Source organism: Callorhinchus milii, unplaced genomic scaffold (genome assembly GCF_018977255.1).
Source record: "Callorhinchus milii isolate IMCB2004 unplaced genomic scaffold, IMCB_Cmil_1.0 Scaffold5, whole genome shotgun sequence".
NCBI lineage: Eukaryota > Metazoa > Chordata > Chondrichthyes > Chimaeriformes > Callorhinchidae > Callorhinchus > Callorhinchus milii.
In genome coordinates this window covers 55,141,246-55,160,530 of record NW_024704746.1, presented here as the reverse complement: position 1 = coordinate 55,160,530, position 19,285 = coordinate 55,141,246, and the positions used below count along the sequence as shown (strand labels likewise).

General features: G+C 47.5%; 1 protein-coding gene across 1 annotated transcript in view; it reads left to right on the top strand.

The window, feature by feature from the left end:
- LOC103190727 (laminin subunit beta-1) overlaps positions 1-19,285 on the top strand; it is an 80,686-nt gene that overhangs the window by 24,702 nt on the left and 36,699 nt on the right. The window contains 7 exon segments of the mRNA XM_042335440.1: positions 637-838; positions 2,553-2,696; positions 7,306-7,537; positions 7,718-7,881; positions 8,395-8,619; positions 10,668-10,885; positions 11,072-11,168. Of these exon segments, the coding sequence (XP_042191374.1) occupies positions 637-838; positions 2,553-2,696; positions 7,306-7,537; positions 7,718-7,881; positions 8,395-8,619; positions 10,668-10,885; positions 11,072-11,168 (1,282 nt within the window).

The following is a 19,285-nucleotide window of genomic DNA, read 5'->3' as shown; positions in this document are numbered from 1 at the left end:
ACTTTGGTTCATGGAAGTGAAGAGATTACTGCTTCAGCAATTAGTATAAAGTAACTCCCTGGAGTACTTTTTGAACTTTCTAATTAAAGGTTTTGTATATTATGCTTGCACATATGTATTTCTTCTTAACAATGGTATGCATTCATTTATAGAATGGGTCTTTCGGTGCAGTATTTACTAATCCACAAAATTAAAATGTTAACTTTATACTTCATCATAAAATTTTGAGCGTGGTGAGTTTTTATTGGGGAGGTTGCATTATTGGAGATGCTGTGCTTTGGTTGAGACGTTAAATTGAGATCCCATCTGCCTGTTCAGGTGGACGTTAAAGATCCCATGGCACTTTTCGAAAAGAGAAGGGAGTTTCTTCTTGTCCTGGCCAACAAATTCCCCAAATAAAATTGGTCACTCTTTCCATGGCTGTTGGTGAGACATTGCTGTGCGTAAACTGCCTGTTGTGTTTTGCCCACAAAATACAGAACCAATCCACACTACACTATACACCGTGAAGCGTTTTGGGATGTGATAAAGCCCTATATCAAATCCAAGGATTATTATAATTTTTTATTTTCATTGTAACTTTGGTTATTATCTTCTTTACAAGCTAACACCCATTACCATTGATCCTTGTTACAGCTTGTGCTCATGCCCCACTGCAAATCACTGCAGATATTCTCTGCAGGAGAAACGAGTGATGGCCTCACAAACAGAATCTGGGAAACCTTTCAGCGGTACCGTTGCCTAGAGAATAGTCGGAGCATTACTAAGGCTCACATGACCGATGTCTGTAGGAACATCATCTCAAGTATTTCTTCAATAATCCATGATGGTGCCTTGTGTATGTATTATCAGTGATATTATTTTGTTTAGGCCCTTTGTTGATGTTTTGTATGTATATTTTGCACAAAAGTATTTAAAATGGATGTGTGAGCAAAACATTATACTGTGCCTTTCAAGTGGGATAAACCCCTCAAACATAATGGGGAGCAGTGAGGATAGGAAGAAGAATTTCAGGATGTTGACCAAAGACATGGTCAGATTGATAGTTTTTCGGAATTCTTTTGTTAAGATGAGGGATGGAATAAGCCAAAATTATTTTGAGAGAGGTGTCCAAAGATTTGCAGAGTCTGACTTCCAAGTCATTGGGTTACGGTGACACCACATCCTGTGTATTGCACACATGTGCAAGAAGCACCACAATGTCATTTCCTGTGGAATTAGCACTGAATTCGCCGCTGACATCTTGTCATGAAGGAAGTGACATCAGTGGTGTTTCTTGCATGTTCTATGCATGGGTACATGCAGGAAGTGATATCAGTGTTGGCCTGACTCCTGAAAGGCAGCTTTTTTTTATGCTTGTTGGATGATCAGTGAGCCATTGGGGGCAGTTAACCATGTTAAAATTAGGTTCCTTTGTATTAGGTTATATGAGGCTTCAATAAAGTAGCCTCAGAATGAGAGAAACTGTGAACATGATGGCCAGTTTTCACCTACAGATGGATTGGACTCAACATTATTTTCAGGGTCGTTCTGTGGGAATTGTTCTTATCAAAACAAAAAGTGAGACATGACTTACACCATTGGTAGAAAGTACTAATGATGAAAAAGCTCAGAAGATTTTATGGGCATGTTATTCTGTAAGCCACAAGGGGAAGTCATCCTGTTTCTTTAAAAGAAGTATGGGTAATGCTTCATGGAATTATTTGTGGGAGATATGCAAATTAGTATAGTATAGTATAATGAATATAATTTTCATAATATAATATATGATTTTCAGATTGTATGTGATCAGGTTTATATCCAAAGGTTCTCAGCATCTGGTCAGCTAACACATCCATTTTGTGTTAGTTGACCAGAGTTTGGTTAGAAAGCGAATGGGCCTTGAGAGGGAGTATAGCTATGAGAAGTCCATTAAGTTCCCTTCTCTACATTATTAGTCCCATCAGAAATAGTGAACTGTATCCTTAAGAGATGATGGGATATCTGGTTTAAGGTTTGTATTGGCCTGAACATTTTTTTGGCCATACATTCTTGTAATAAACCAAGTTAAATAATTTGGATTAGAACATATTGTCCAGGAGCTATTGTATCTAGTGTGTATAGATCCCTTTGGGATCGGTGATGGAAATTTTACTTCATTTGTTCAACTCCCTCCAAAGATAAATTTTACTTTGTTGCCCAGCTGGAATTGTTGAGCACTTTGGGACGTGAACAGCACTATCTATACAAGTGTAAATTGTATTAACAATTGTAAATTTCTCATGGTGATACATATTTTATCTAGCTCACGGGAAACAGTGCAGTTGATGGACAAAAAGTTCACTCTGTGCTTGTTCTAATGATTCTGTGTTTTATTCTAATGATGTAGTTCTAGGCATTTGCCTACCAATACTCAAAGTCACACCACTCTACATTATATTCTGTGAAGGGCATTGAGAAGTTTTGATGATGTGATAAGGTGCTACATCAAATGCAAGGATTATTTTACAATTACATTTTTTCCTTCAGTGATGTTGCTTTCTTGAATACTTCTTATTCTCTCCAATTTCTAGCTTGTCAGTGTGACCCTCAAGGCTCTCTCAGCTTAGTTTGTGATCCCAGTGGTGGACAGTGCCAATGTCGCTCCAATGTAGTTGGAAGAAACTGTGACCGATGTATTCCTGCAACCTACAGCTTTGGTCCAAATGGCTGCAGACGTAAGTGTAAACTGATTAGTTTGTGTAATTGGGGGAATTCTCACTGTGCACTGCATTGTTCCAAAAATTGCACTTCTTGTAAGACCTTTTCATGTAGCATAATAATAATAATAATAATAATAATAAGGGGATAAGGGGAAGTTTAGAGCAAGGCTAACAACCTTTTGGCATCAAATCAACAGAAGAAGTGCAGGTTTGGGGAGGACAATTTTGCAGGGCTATGGAGAGAGCGCAGGGGAGTAGGATTGATTTGGACAGCTCATTTCAAAGATCTGGCACAGACACAATGGGCCGAATGGCCTCCTTCTGTGCTGTATAATTCTATGATACTGATAAGTTTGTAAAAGGCAGTTTTAGTACCATCACCACCAAGCAGGAAGTATGTATTTATATAGGAAGTAATTAACCCGATGCAACAACAACAACAACAACAACAAGATTCCATTTATAGAGCGCCTTTCACGTCAGGAGGACGTCCCAAGGCGCTGCACAGTTGGGTCATGACCCGAGCAGGGGGGAAATGGTCAGGGTGAGGGGAGGGAAGGGAGGGAGAGAGGAGGGGGGAAATGGTCAGGGTGAGGGGAGGGAAGGGAGGGAGCGAGGAGGGGGGAAATGGTCAGGGTGAGGGGAGGGAAGGGAGGGAGAGAGGAGGGGGGAAATGGTCAGGGTGAGGGGAGGGAAGGGAGGGAGCGAGGAGGAGGAAGAGAGTCGAGAGGGGAGCTGAAGGCACGGTCAAAGAGAAAGGTTTTGAGACCGGCCTTGAAGGAGGAAAGGGAGGAAGCAAGGCGAAGGCACTGGGGGATGGAGTTCCAGAGCCTGGGGGCTGAGAGGCTGAAGGCCCGACCACCGATAGTAGGGCGGTTGGGGCGGGGGACGTGGAGCAGACCGGAGCCAGAGGAACGGAGGGTACGGGCAGGTAGGTAGGGGGATAGTAGGTTGGAGAGGTAGGAGGGAGCAAGGCCGTGAATGGCCTTGTAGGTGAGGATGAGGATCTTGAAATCAATCCTCTGGGGGATGGGGAGCCAGTGGAGGCGAGCGAGGGTGGGAGTGATGTGGTCGCGAAGCCTGGTGCGGGACAGTACACGAGCTGCAGAGTTCTGAATGACCTGCAGCTTGTGGAGGGAGGTGGCGGGAAGGCCGGCGAGGAGAGAGTTCCCATAGTCCAGCCTTGAGGTGACAAAGGCGTGAACCAGGGTTTCAGCGGCGTGAGGGGTGAGGTAGTGCCGTAATCTGGCGATATTCCGGAGGTGATGGAAGGCGGTGCCAGTTGTGGTGCGGATGTGAGGGAGAAAGGACAGCTCAGGGTCGAACAAAACGCCGAGGTTCCTGACTGGCTTTGAGAGGTGGAGAGTGCAGCCTTGGATGCTGATGGTGTCAGCGCCTGAGGTGCGGAGGCGCTGACGTGAGCCAATCAGGAGGGCCTCGGTTTTTCGCACGTTGAGCTGAAGAAAGTTGTCTCTCGTCCAGGACTCGATGTCGGACAGGCAGGCTGTCAGGACATCGGTGGTCGTGGAGTTGAGAGTAGAGGAGGAAAGGTAGAGTTGGGTGTCATCCGCATACATGTGGAAGTTAACCCCATGTTTGCGGATGATGTCACCAAGGGGGAGCATATAGAGGGTGAAGAGGAGGGGACCGAGGACAGAGCCCTGAGGGACACCACATGAGACAGTACGGGGGGTGGAGGAGAAGCCATTCGTTGAGACGAAGTGAAGACGGTGGGAAAGGTAAGAGCTAAACCATTCAAGGACAGTGCCTTGAAGGTTGAGGTGGGAGGACAAGCGGTGGAGTAGGATAGCGTGGTCGACCGTATCGAATGCTGCCGATAGGTCGAGGAGGACGAGGAGACAGAGGGAGCCCTGGTCACAGATGGTCAGGATATCATTGGTGACCTTGACCAGGGCAGTTTCTGTGCTATGAGCAGCACGGAAACCTGACTGAAGGGGTTCGAAAAGAGAATGGGTGGAGAGGAAAGAGCGCAGTTGGGAGGCGACAACTCTTTCCAAGACCTTGGAGAGAAAGGGGAGGTTGGAGATGGGCCGGTAGCTTGATAGCTGCGACGCATCAAGGGAGGGTTTTTTCAGGGTGGGCGTGATGATGGCAGTTTTTAATGGAATGGGGACAGAGCCAGAGGAGAGGGACAGGTTTATGATGTCAGTGATGTGTGGGGCAAGAAAATGGAGCTGGGAGATAAGGAGTGGAGTGGGGATGGGGTCAAGGGAGCAGGTGGTTGGTTTTAGGGATAGGATGAGTTCAGTGACAGAGGGTGGGGAAACGGGTACGAAGGTGTGTAGGGGAGGATGGGTAGGAGTCGGAGTGTGGGAGGGAAGGGGTGGGTGGTGGGTGGAAGTTGGAGGGGAAGTGACCGCGGAGCGGATTCCCTTGATCTTGGATTCAAGGAAATCCAGCATCTCCTCGCAGTGAAGGTTGGAGGAGATGACCTGCGCGGGGTGGCGGGGGGGACGGAGGAGTCGGGATGTGGTGGAAAACAGTAGCCTGGGGTTGTTCTTCGCCTCCAGGATTATCCTGGAGTAGAAGGACGACTTGGCCGAGGCTAGAGTGGAGCGGTAAATTTTGAGGAGGTCCAGCCAGATTTGTCGGTGGACCGTTAGGCCAGATTTGACAAAGGTGCGCTCAGCAGCCCGCACCTGGCATTTCAGTGAGCGGAGGTGGGTGGTGTACCAGGGGGAGGAGCGGGAGTAGGAGACAGTGCGGGAAGTGATGGGGGCAAGAGTATCGAGTGTGGAGGAGAGGATATTGTGGAGGAGGGAGAGAGGAGAAGAGGGGTCGGTGAGGGTTGAAGGCCAGAGGGAGAGGAGTTCAGAGGACTCCAAGGCATCGGTTAGGGATTGTGGGGGTAACTTCTTCCAAGGGCGGTAGAAGATGGTGGTGGGTCTGGTGGAGGTGGGGAGGGGGGTGGAGGTGGTGAAGGAGATGAAGTAGTGGTCGGAGATGGCCTTGTCGGTAATAGTGACATCCGAGACACTGAGGCCCCGGGTGATCACCAAATCGAGTGGGTGGCCGTGACTGTGAGTGGGGGAGTTTATGTGTAGGGAAAGGTTGAGTGAGGAGAGCAGGGAAGAGAAGTCTGTGGAGATGGAGCAGGAGGGGGTGAAGTGTAGGTTAAAGTCGCCCAGGATGATGAGGCGATCAGAGGAGAGGCAAAGAGATGTGAGGAGTGTTGAAATGTCAGAGATGAAGGTGGGAGAGGTTTTAGGGGGCCGGTAGAGGAGGAGGATTTTAAGGGAGAGGAATGAGGGGTGGGAGAGGGTGAGGTGCTCGAAGGAGGGGAAAGAGCCAGAGGAGTAGGGGGATAGGGCAAGTGGTGTCCTTGAGATAAGGGCAACACCACCGCCACGGCGGTTGGGGCGGGGGATGTGGTGGGAGGTGTAGCCGGGTGGCGTGGCCTCCGTGAGGGGGAAGGTGTCGCCTGGGGTGAGCCAGGTTTCTGTCAAGGCCATGATATCAACGTTCTCATCAAGGATGAGATCGTTGATGACCAGGGCCTTGTTGCAGAGGGAGCGGACATTTTGCAGTCCGATGTGGAGGGAGCGGTTGACAGAAGGGTGTGTGGGAGGGGAGGGGGGTCCAGGTTGTGAGGCAGGGGTGGGGGGAATGGGGATGAGGGAGGAGAGGTTGACTCCCCGGGTCTGTGTCCGGGGTGGCTGGCGAGTGTGGTGGGGAATGGGGCAGTCGGTGTGGCTGCTGCTGGACAGCCAACGCCGAGTGCCGCGGTGAGCCCGGCGGAGGATTCCCAGGCTGGAGCAGAGGGAGGTTGTGGGAGGGTCAAGTGGGGATAGAAGACGAGAGGGACGGAGAGAGAGGAGGAGAGAGCGGGAGAGATGGAGAGGGGGGAGGGTTTGGGGGGAGAGAGGAGGGGGGCGGGAGGGAGGGGGTGAGGGGGCTCGGGTCAAAGCGGCAGCCATAGTGCGCACGCGGGGACCGGGAGCGAGCGGTCAGGTGGATGGCATTATCCCGTAGATTGGGGCATCGAACCCAACAGGACCATAGTGGGCTCTGATGTGAGCCCTGGGGGGGGGGGGGGCGCGGAGTTTGTTTTTTTTTTTTTTTTTTTGTGTGCGCGCACTCACCTGAAAACTAATCTATGACGTCGCAGTTCCCCCGCTCCGCCCCCACACCTCCATCCCCTCGCTGCCGAGCTGCACTCGCTCCGGCGTCGAGTTTAAGTACCTGGGTCAGTAGGCCCAGGCTCCTCCCCGCGCTGTCCTGCTGCCGCTCCCCGACTGGCACTACCCACACAAAAGGTGTTATATAAATGCAAGTTGTTGTTGTTAACACCTAGAAGACATTAGGAAGAAGCATGGAAGCCAAGACACAACATGTTTAGGAAATAGTTTGCTACAGTAATAGGAAAATAAATCATTTACCCTTGGAGTTATTGAGAGAGTTAAGTATTCATTTAATTGCATTTGAGGCATGTCCCCTCAAGGCATTATTTGGGCTTTGCTAAACGATTATAGAATAAATTAATCTTTCTTTGAAAGCTTGTCAAGCTTTTAATAGCAACCTTTAAAAATCTATATCTTGCCTAGAAAAGAAGCTGTTCGTTCCAAGTTGAAAAGCAATTAATTCTTGACTTTTTTNGTAATAGCCTGTGACTGTCAGCCAGAAGGTTCTGTGCATGGATTTTGCCATCATACGACTGGTCAATGCCAGTGCAATGAAGGAGTTTATGGCCGTCAGTGTGACCAGTGCCAGCCTGGGTACTGGGGCTTTCCTAACTGTCACCCATGTCAGTGCAATGGACATGTAGATCACTGCGACTTGGAAACCGGTGAATGTTTGGGCTGCAGAGGGCACACCACTGGCCATAGCTGTGAGAGGTATGTCCTTTGGGATGTCCTTCCATCGTGAAAGGCAGTATATAAATGTAGTTTATTGTTGTTTTATGTTATTTCTGTGTGTAAGTTTTCCCCCATGATGTAAGCTTGTGTGAAGATGCATCCAAATGTAACAATGTTTGCAGGTAACTGGTTATTATGTAACAATGTGTGTGTTTGCAGGTGTCTGTCTGGTTATTATGGGGATCCTGTACTCGGGTCAGGTGACCATTGTCACCCATGTCCTTGCCCAGATGATCCTGAGAGTGGACGCCAATTTGCCACTGGTTGTTATCAGGATTCATATTCCCAGAACATTGTATGCATCTGTAAGAGTGGATATATAGGTAATAATTCAAATGGTTGTCCTGCATTAAGTACTGATTTTAATTAGGGTTCTATAGGAACTCTCAGTTCTCTTTACTGTTCTGTAGGTTACATTGAAACTTCCTATATGTATTTGATGCGCTCTTGAAATACCCTGGACTATGTATCCAAATGTTCATTATTGTTTTTTGTAAATGGCTCTAATTGAGATTCATGCAAAAATTCAACATGCTGCATATTAAATCCATCTAACATTTGCTTAGAGAATTTTTATCCATGTGAGTTAGGTATGAAAGAAATGTAATAATGTCTTTAATGTCTTGTGGAATACTTCCAAAACATTGTTTTTATATTTAGCAAATTCAAGCTAGCGCTGCTTAATTCCAGTTTGTGTGCAGTGTAGAATAGTGTTTAAATACTTGTATTTGCATTGAATGAAGAGAATGTTTGGGATTCTTTGTATCAATTGTATTAGTTGGTAATAATTCTATGTTTTGTTTCTTTAAATTTGTTCATCTTTTCATCACTTACAGGTTCTAGGTGTGATGAATGTGCTTCTGGGTTCTATGGTAACCCTTTGGAGATGGGAGGACTTTGTCAAGAGTGCCATTGCAACCACAATGTTGATGTGACTGATCCAGAGTCATGCGACAAGCAGACAGGACGTTGTCTGAAATGTCTGTTTCATACTGAGGGTGAACACTGCAACCACTGCAGAGTGGGCTATTATGGTTCTGCACTACAACAGAACTGCATAAGTAAGACGTTTTGGCCTAACACTGCACCTAGATGGATGGCAATTATCATATATATTTCTCTGTATTGCTAACTGAGATTGGAGAAAGGCCTGTAGTCAAAACAAATTGTGATTCATGACTTCAAGACGACTATCAGTCTACTCTGAATCTTCTTTCCAAATTACCATCCTTCCATATTGTAGGATGGGTATTTTGGAAGGGAATATTAAATCAGTCTTGTTTGTCATTTTGTTCATGTACAATGTTCTCATGTTGGATGAGAACAAGTTTGAACTCCGGTGAGATATTTGATGCCTCTATGCATGCTAATTTTCCAGGCTACACAATAATAATAGCAAATCTGGTTGCTTGCACCTGTGAAACTGTATTCTCATTTAAAAAGGGGAAAATGTGTTTTGAAAATAAACCTTCAGGAAGGTAGAACATTGGCAATTTGCAGTAGAAAAAACTACACATTTAATCCAGGCACAGCACCCACAAGCTAAGTAACAAACGGTTCTATATGAAACGATTCACAATAAAACTAATGCAACCTGTCTCTTAGATTAGTTCTGCAAACACCTGTTTTTCTGCCTTTAAATCATTTTCATTGTTGTTGCTTTTTTCAAATGATGAAAGGAGTTTGTTTGCTACTTTATTCCCCCTGACTTCACAAGCCCCAGAGAAATTACAGCTTTGTTTAAACAAAACACCTTTATTTTTTTTAAGATCTCAGCAGATGAAATGGCAGAGTAATTAACAGCTACTTACATGACTTCTTACCTATTTACATTTTTGCTTCAAGTTTTCTTGTTAACATGTCTGCAGCTCTTAACACTTTTTTATTTTAATTGGTCAAATGTTGCTGAAGATCTGCCTTTAAGGGAAGCAGAGCAACTTTTTCCATGAATCTTAACCGAGCAGTAGTTAATTTGAATCTTGATGCAAGAGAAACTGAAATGCGGACATCTTAAACAGTTGGGTAGCACTTTCCATTCTGATACTACCTCGCCGACATCCTCACTCCCCAATCCACCACCTGGCCCCTCCGCTCGACTGGCACCAGCCTCCTGCTTGTCCCTCGCACCCTCCGCCCCACCATCGGAGATCACACTTTCAGCCACTACGCCCCCAAACTCTGGAACACTCTCCCTCAATCCCTCCACCTTGCCCCCTCCACTCTTTCAAGTCCCACTTGAAAATTTTCCTCTTCGACAGTGCTTACAACCATCTCTCCCTCCCCTCAGCTCGAAATCAGGCTATGCCACTGTTAAGCGCTCTGAGACACTACTCAGCTTGGAGGGTGCTATATAAGTGCAAGCTGTTGTTGCTGTGCAGTTTTAGCTGGTTAAACTCCAGCTGTACCACAATACACATTCTGCGATCCCCAAGCCTTGGTTCCTACGTACCTGTGGTTAATGATCTTTGGAATTAGTTAAGCAGGGTGTGTTCCTCCAGGGAGAGAGTGATGCATGTGGGACTATGTCTGGTTTGGGATTCTCTTGGAGCTGGTGATGGGATTCCACTTGAGTCAGCTGTCTGGCTGGTCAAAAAAAAATGTGTTTGAGTTGTGCTGGCTACTTACAGTACATATATGTACAGATTGCCATTTGAACTAGTATGTGGGAGTGATGTCTTCATGCAGTGCATTCAGGTGTGTACTCATTGCTTATAATCCACATTTAAGGTCCTCCTGTCAACAAAAGCTATAGAATATTTTGACACAGTTCTGTTGATCAAGAGAAGGAAACCCTTCCCCTACCCAATCAACAAGGATTCAAACAGATACTTTCTTGAATGGTTCAGTACTCGTCAGTTACCATCTCTGCTGAGCCATCTTTTAATGGAACCTCTTTCCATATTTGTTTAAAAGATAGTCTGACTTGCATCTAGCCAAACAGCAAGTATTGTTTATTTTGAATATCTGTAACTTATTCAGTACAGTAAGTAAATCACTCTTTGCGCAGATAGCAATGTTCTATTCATTAACCAATAAAGAAGCAAAGTAGTTTCAAGTTGCATGATAACACAATCATGTATTATCATTCTCCAATCATCTTTTTTTCCAGAATGTGTCTGTAATTACTTGGGTACAGCACATCATCAGTGTGTCACTACAGATGAATGTCGTTGCAACCAGACGACTGGTCAGTGCCCTTGTCTTCCAAATGTGACTGGGCTAAGATGTGATCGCTGTGCATCAAATACATGGAAGCTGGCAAGTGGGACTGGATGCGAACGTTGCAACTGTAATGAAGTTCACTCACTAGATATGTCTTGTAATGAGGTAAGAAATTATTCCTATAAAATAATAGTATTCCTGTAAAATAATGGCAGTTATTTTAAAGCTTAGTCTGAAAAATGATACCTTGCATAGTTTTTTAAAGTTCAATATTTTCTTTTTAACTACAAATTGAACAGTGAAGTTCAAATTGTTGAAAAAGATGTCCTATGAGTTACTGTATTGTTCCAGTTCACAGGACAGTGTCGATGCATGCCTGGGTTTGGAGGTCAAACTTGCAATGACTGCCAGGAGTACTTTTGGGGAGATCCCAGTGTGGAATGTATGAGTAAGTAACTGTGAATGAAGATATTCCTATTGTTCACCGCACTTACTGAATATAAAATAAATATCCTTGTTCGGGAGATAGGAACAAGAAAGACGATTCGAACCATTGAGCCTTTTCCACCACTTCATTGGAATCAGGATAGATTTTTAAAATCACTTTTCCCCACCTTTTCTCCATACCCCTTAATACCCTAATTTCCCATGAATATGTGTCACCCATTTGATCATTTCAATTGTTTTTTCCTTTATGACCTTCTGGGGGCTCTGAAATTATTGTGAAACATAGAATTGCACAGAAGGAGGTCATTCAGCCCATCGTGTCTCTTTCAGAAGAACTATCAAATTCAATCCCACTCCCCCGCTCTCTCCCCATAGACTGTAAACTTGTCCTCCCCAAATAATTATCTACTTCTCTCTTAAAAGTTGTTATCAAATCGGCTTCCACCACCCTTTCAGGCAATGCATTCCAGATCCGAACAATTCACTGTGCGAAAAAATTTCTCCTCACCTCCCCTCTGTTTCTTTTAACAGCTATTTTAAATCGGTGTCCTCAGGTTACTGACCCACCCGCCAGTGGAAATAGTTTCTCCTCGTTCACCCTATTGAATCCCTTCATAATTTTGAAAACTTCTATTAAGTCTCCTCTTAACCTTCTCTGCTCCAAGGAGAATAATCCGAGCTTCTCTGGCCTCTCCTGATAACTGAAGTCCCTCATTCCTGGTACCATCCTGGTAAATCTCCATTGCACCCTCTCCAATGGCTTGACATCCTTCCTAAAATGTAGTGGCCAGAACTGAACACAGTTTGTAGCTGAGGCCTAACCAGTGTTTTATAAAGGTTTATCATAACCTCCTGACTTTTGTATTCTATGCCCCTATTTTTAAAGCCTAGTATCCCATATGCTTTTTTTACAGCTTTATCTATCTGTCCTGTCACATTCCAAGATTTACCTATATGAACCCCAGGTCTCTCTGTTCTTTCACCCCCTTTAGGATTGTACCATCAGCTTATATTGCCTCTCCTCATTCTTCCTCCCAAAATGCTTCACTTTGCATTTCTCCAAATTAAACTTCATCTGCCACGTGTCTGCCCATTTTACCAGTCTGTCTATGTCCATTTGCAGTCTGCTACTAGCCTCCTCACTGTTTACTACTTTTCGTAGCTTAGTATCATCTAAAGTTGTCAGCTAAAGTTGACACTGTTGAAAAATAATGTTCTTTGAAATTATACATTGTAAGTACTGGTTCCCCACCCTGCAAATATCACTGTTTCTTACAAATCTCACAGGATCATGATGGCCTACTGAATGGCCACCTAACCTACATGTCTCTGGAATTTAAGAGGTGTAATATTCTTACACATATTTCCCAGCTGTGTGGGAGGGGAGGGTGATTCTCCTGCAAGAAGCTGGTAGATGTGAAATCAGCTGTTACTGTGTGGGTAACTGGAGTACATGCACATCCTGTTCCTCCATATGCAGTACATTAGAATGCCAGTATGCTATGTTGCTTGGACATGTCTGGTGTCACTTTTATTTTGCCAAAAATATCAGTTACTAGTGTTTTTTACCTGGTAGATGAGGAAGAAACTGAAGAATAATTTTTGTTCTGTCAAGTAGATCTGGAGAGGAAGAAATTTCTAAACTGATCACTGATGGCAGTTATGAAATAGATTTTTATTTCTACAACAGAAATTGACTAATTTTAAAGTAAGAAAAATGTGTGATCATCTTTGTATTGTGGGGAAGGGTGTTAGCTGCTTGTTGTCATAGTTCATCTCATATTAGAAAACCATCTTGTTTTGGTATATTTTTTCTTCAAGGCTATGTATAACAAATCTCCTAACTTGGTCATTGTGACTTTACAAGTTGTAACTAATTATTCTATTACAAGAATGCACTCTGGTTTTGGGAGGCAAAATTGTATTATTAATAGTTGTGCACAACAGTCTTAGCTAAATATCTTAATTTGTGGAACATCTGCATCCAGTTTAAACAGTGTGTTGTATATTAGTCTAGATGGGCCCCATTCATAAGTCTTGCAGAGGAATAAATTACAGACAAATCTTGTGTTCTTGCCAAATCTGAAAAATCTATTAAGGAGTGATTTGCAGTTTAACCCTGATGTATTTCATTTTCGATATCATTTTGTATATTAAAAAGTGGAAAATTGGAACTTAAAAATCTGTTTGATAGCACCTGCCCACAATTCATTTAAATAATCCTTGCATTTGATCTACAACAACAACAAGATTCCATTTATAGAGTGCCTTTCACGTCGGGAGGACGTCCCAAGGCGCTGGACAGTTGGGTCAGGACCCGAGCAGGGGGAAAATGGTCAGGGTGAGGGAAGGGAAGGGAGGGAGCGAGGAGGGGGTAGAGTGTCGAGAGGGGAGGTGAAGGCTCGGTCAAAGAGAAAGGTCTTGAGACCGGCCTTGAAGGAGGAAAGGGAGGAGGCGGCGAAGGCACTGGGGGATGGAGTTCCAGAGCCTAGGGGCTGAGAGGCTGAAGGCCCGGCCACCGATGTTGGGGCGGGGGATGTGGAGGAGACCGGAGCCAAAGGAACGGAGGGTACGGGCAGGTAAGCAGGGGGATAGTAGGTCAGAGAGGTAGGAGGGAGCAAGGCCGTGAATGGCCTTGTAGGTGAGGGTGAGGATCTTGAATTCGATCCTCTGAGGGATGGGGAGCCAGTGGAGGCGAGCGAGGGTGGGAGTGATGTGGTCCCGAAGCCTGGTGCGGGACAGTACACGAGCTGCAGAGTTCTGAATGACCTGCAGTGTGGAGGGAGGTGCCGGGAAGCCCGGCGAGGAGAGAGTTCCCATAGTCCAGCCTTGAGGTGAAAAAGGCGTGGACCAGAGTTTCAGCCGCGTGAGGGGTGAGGTAGTGCCATAGTCTGGCGATGTTTCGGAGGTGATGGAAGGCAGTGCCAGTTGTGGCGCGGATGTGGGGAAGAAAGGACAGCTCAGGGTCGAACAGAACCCCGAGGTTCCTGAGTGGCTTTGAGAGGTGGAGAGTGCAGCCTTGGATGCTGATGCTGTCAGCGCCTGAGGTGCGGAGGCGCTGACGTGAGCCAATCAGGAGGGCCTCAGTTTTGCGCACGTTGAGCTGAAGAAAGTTGTCTCTCGTCCAGGACTCGATGTACGAACAGGCAGGATATTAGGACATCGGTGGTCGTGGAGTTGAGGGTAGAGGAGGAAAGGTAGAGTTGGGTGTCATCCGCATACATGTGGAAGTTAACCCCATGTCTGCGGATGATGTCACCAAGGGGGAGCATATAGAGGGTGAAGAGGAGGGGACCGAGGACAGAGCCCTGAGGGACACCACACGAGACAGTGCGGGGGCTGGAGGAAAAGCCGTTTGTGGAAACAAAATGAAGACGGTGGGAGAGGTACGACCTAAACCACTCAAGGACAGGGCCTTGAAGGTTGAGGTGGGAGGACAAGCGGTGGAGGAGGATAGCGTGGTCGACCGTATCGAATGCTGCCGATAGGACGAGGAGGCAGAGGGAGCCCTGGTCGCAGATGGTCAAGATGTCATTGATGACCTTGACCAAAACGGTTTCTGTGCTATGCGCAGCACGAAAACCCGACTGAAGGGGTTTGAATAATGAATGGGTGGAGAGGAAAGAGCGCAGCTGGGAGGCGACAACTCTTTCAAGGACCTTGGACAGGAAGGGGAGGTTGGAGATGGGCCGGTAGCTTGATAGCTGCAACGCATCAAGGGAGGGTTTTTTCAAAGTGGGAGTGATGATGGCAGTTTTTAGGGGAATGGGAACAGAGCCAGAGGAGAGGGACAGGTTGATGATGTCTGTGATATGTGGGGCAAGGAGGTGGAGCTGAGAGATAAGGAGTGGAGTGGGGATGGGGTCAAGGGAGCAGGTGGTGGGTTTCAGGGACAGGATGAGTTTGGTGACAGAGGGTGGGGAAACGGGTACGAAGGTGTGCAGGGGAGGATGGGTAGGAGTCGGAGTGTGGGAGGGAGGGGGTGGGGGGTGGGTGGAAGTTGGAGGGGGAGTGACCGCGGAGCGGATTCCCTTGATTTTGGATTCAAGGGAATCTCCTCGCAGTGAAGTTTGGAGGAGATGACCGGCGGGGTGGCGGGGGGGGAATGGAGGAGTCGGGATGTGGTAGAAAACAGAAGCCTGGGGTTGTTCTTCGCCTCCAGGATTATCCTGGAGTAGAAGGACGACTTGGCCGAGGCTAGAGTGGAGCGGTAGATTTTGAGGAGGTCCAGCCAGATTTGTCGGTGGACCGTTAGGCCAGATTTGACCCAGGTGCGTTCAGCGGCCCGCACCTGGCTCTTCAGTGAGCGGAGGTGGGTGGTGAACCAGGGGGAGGAGCGAGAGTAGGAGACAGTACGGGAGGTGATGGGGCAAGAGTGTCAAGTGTGGAGGAGAGGGTGTTGTGGAGGAGGGTGAGAGCAGAAGAGGGGTCGGTGAGGGTTGAAGGCCAGAGGGAGAGGAGTTCAGAGGACTCCAAGGCAGCGGTTAGGGATTGAGGGGGTAACTTCTTCCAGGGGCGGTAGAAGATGGTGGTGGATCTGGTGGAGGTGGGGAGAGGGGGGTGGAGGTGGTGAAGGAGATGAAGTGGTGATCGGAGACGGCCTTGTCGGTAATTGTGACATCCGAGACACTGAAGCCCCGGGTGAGCACCAAATCAAGTGGGTGCCCGTGACTGTGAGTGGCGGAGTTGATGTGGAGGGAGAGGTTGAGCGAGGAGAGCAGGGAGGAGAAGTCCGAGGAGATGGATCAGGAGGGGGTGAAGTGCAGTTTGAAATCGTCCAGGACGATGAGGCGATCAGAGGCAGAGAGATGTTAGTAGGATAGAAATATCGGAGATGAAGGTGGGAGAGGTTTTAGGGGGCTGGTAGAGGAGGAGGATTTTAAGTGAGAGGAAGGAAGGGTGGGAGAGGGTGAGGTGCTCAAAAGAGGGGGAAGAGCCAGAGGAGTAGGGGGATAGGGCAAGTGGTGTCCTTGAGATAAGGGCTACACCACCGCCACGGCGGTTGGGGCGAGGGATGTGGTGGGAGGTGTAGCCGGGTGGTGTGGCCTCCGTGAGGGGGAAGGTGTCGCCTGGGGTGAGCCAGGTTTCCATTAAGGCCATGATATCAACGTTCTCATCAAGGATGAGATCGTTGATGACCAGGGCCTTGTTACAGAGGGAGCGGACATTTTGTAGTCCGATGTGGAGGGAGCAGTTGACAGAAGTGTGGGGAGGGAGGGGGGTCCAGGTTGTGAGGCAGAGGTGGGGGGAATGGGGATGAGGGAGGAGAGGTTGGCACCCTGGGTCTGTGTCTGGGTGGCTGGCGAGTGTGGTGTGGAATGGGGCAGTCGGTGTGGCTGCTGCTGGACAGCCAACGCCGAGTGCCACGGTGAGCCCGGCGGAGGATTCCCAGGCTGGAGCAGAGGGAGGTTGTGGGAGGGTCAAGTGGGGATAGAAGGCGAGAGGGATGGAGAGAGAGGAGGACAGAGCGGGAGAGCTGCAGAAGGGGGAGGGTTTGGGGGGAAAGAGGAGGAGGGAGGGGTTGAGGGGGCTCGGGTCAGAGCGGCAGCCATAATGCGCACGCGGGGACCCGGAACGAGTGGTCAGGTGGATAGCATTGGCCCATGGGCTGGGACAGCCAACCCAACAGGTGATCCTTGATGTGAGCCCTGGGGGGGCGCAGAGGTTTTTTTTTGTTTTTTTTGTTTTTTTATCACTTTATCAGGATCTACAATGACGTTCAGTGACTAACTTTAGAGCCATTTGTGCACAACAATGTCCCACCATTGATAACTAATTTTATCTGGGAGAAACTCCCTTTTTCTGAATAGTGCATTTGATCTTCAACATCTGTCCACCTAAACAGATAGATGAGATCTTGGTTTAATGGCTCATCTGAAATACGGCAATTCCAACAATTCACCGAACCCTGCACTGAATTGCCATCCTGGACTGTGAGCTCAAAGTCCCAACAGAAATAAATGTACAGAAGTAGTTATACTCTATGTACTGTATAACAGTTTAGAAAAGTGTATTTTTATATACACAATAGATCTTGCCTCTTAAGTGCATTTTGGGTAAAATCCTATAAAGTGCTTCTAAATGTTTTAAAAACGTGATAAGCACTATATTTAATAATTTGACAGGGGTATAGTGTTTATTCCACTAATATTAGATATGTATGATAAACGGTAAAGTTCAACAATCTGTATTCAGACCATATAGCAACACAATGGTCCGCAACATACAAAGACACCGATATACAAATCAAATAATAGACAAACAACAGCATGCACTCAGGAATTGCTCAGTACTCCAGGTAAAACAATAATCCCGAGAACGCACCTCAACAAACACAGCAGAGATCAGCCCCTGGAAATCTCTCAGGGACAACTGATTCTATAACACAAAACATAATAGGGACTGGCACCTGGTAAACCCTCGGACACAACTAATCCTATAAAAACAATACTTAATCACAGGACTATCACGCAGAATCAGAGATTGGCTCCTGTAAATTCAACAGAAACAATCAGCTCTTAGCCCAGCACCTCACTCGTGCTGCCTAACCTGACTTCTGTGTTTCAAAAGGACCAACCACTACTACTGTTATTACTTTTCTGCCTAGCAAACAGAATTGAAAACATATTACCCACTACTCCTCTTTCACTTTTAATGGTCATTTTCTTACTGGAGGTAAATTCCCTCACCCATGTACATAGATACAGTAGAATCAATATTGATTCCACTGGAAAGTACACTGACCCTCTACACAACTCCCAACTATTTCAAAGTTACATCTTTTATTTGTTTCTAACTCCACCTTCCCTTGTCACAGAGATAGCCCCCACCCTTCGCAGGCTGCTTTGCACAGAGAGAGATATGGACAACCTCTGGGCAGCCTCCCACAGCCTGCTTGTTACTCAGCATTCAGATAGGCAGGTGTCTGTGGCTGTAGCCTTTTCTTTTTGTGGTCCATTGTTCTTACATCTGTGCTGAACAACAACAAGATTCCATTTATAAAGCGCCTTTCACGTCGGGAGGACGTCCCAAGGCGCTGTACAGTTGGGTCAGGACCCGAGCAGGGGGGAAATGGTCAGGGTGAGGGGAGGGAGGGAGCGAGGAGGGGGTAGAGAGTCGAGAGGGGAGCTGAAGGCACGGTCAAAGAGAAAGGTCTTGAGACCGGCCTTGAAGGAGGAAAGGGAGGAGGCGGCGAAGGCACTGGGGGATAGAGTTCCAGAGCCTGGGGGCTGAGAGGCTGAAGGCCCGGCCACCGATGGTAGGGCGGTTGGGGCGGGGGATGTGGAGCAGACCGGAGCCGGAGGAACGGAGGGTACGGGCAGGTAAGTAGGGGGATAGTAGGTCGGAGAAGTAGGAGGGAGCGAGGCCGTGAATGGCCTTATAGGTGAGGGTGAGGATCTTGAAATCGATCCTCTGGGGGATGGGGAGCCAGTGGAGGCGAGCGAGGGTGGGAGTGATGTGGTCCCGAAGCCTGGTGCGGGACAGTACACGAGCTGCAGAGTTCTGAATGACCTGCAGCTTGTGGAGGGAGGTGCCGGGAAGGCCGGCGAGGAGAGAGTTCCCATAGTCCAGCCTTGAGGTGATAAAGGCGTGGACCAGAGTTTCAGCAGCGTGAGGGGTGAGGTAGTGCCGTAGTCTGGCGACATTCCGGAGGTGATGGAAGGCGGTGCCAGTTGTGGTGCGGATATGGGGGAGAAAGGACAGCTCAGGGTCGAACAGAACCCGAGGTTCCTGACTGGCTTTGAGAGGTGGAGAGTGCAGCCTTGGATGCTGATGCTGTCAGCGCCTGAGGTGCGGAGGCGCTGACGTGAGCCAATCAGGAGGGCCTCAGTTTTGCGCACGTTGAGCTGGAGAAAGTTATCTCTCGTCCAGGACTCGATGTCGGACAGGCAGCTGTCAGGACATCGGTGGTCGTGGAGTTGAGGGTAGAGGAGGAAAGGTAGAGTTGGGTGTCATCCGCATACATGTGGAAGTTAACCCCATGTCTGCGGATGATGTCACCAAGGGGGAGCATATAGAGGGTGAAGAGGAGGGGACCGAGGACAGAGCCCTGAGGGACACCGCACGAGACAGTGCGGGGGCCGGAGGAAAAACCATTTGTGGAGACAAAGTGAAGAC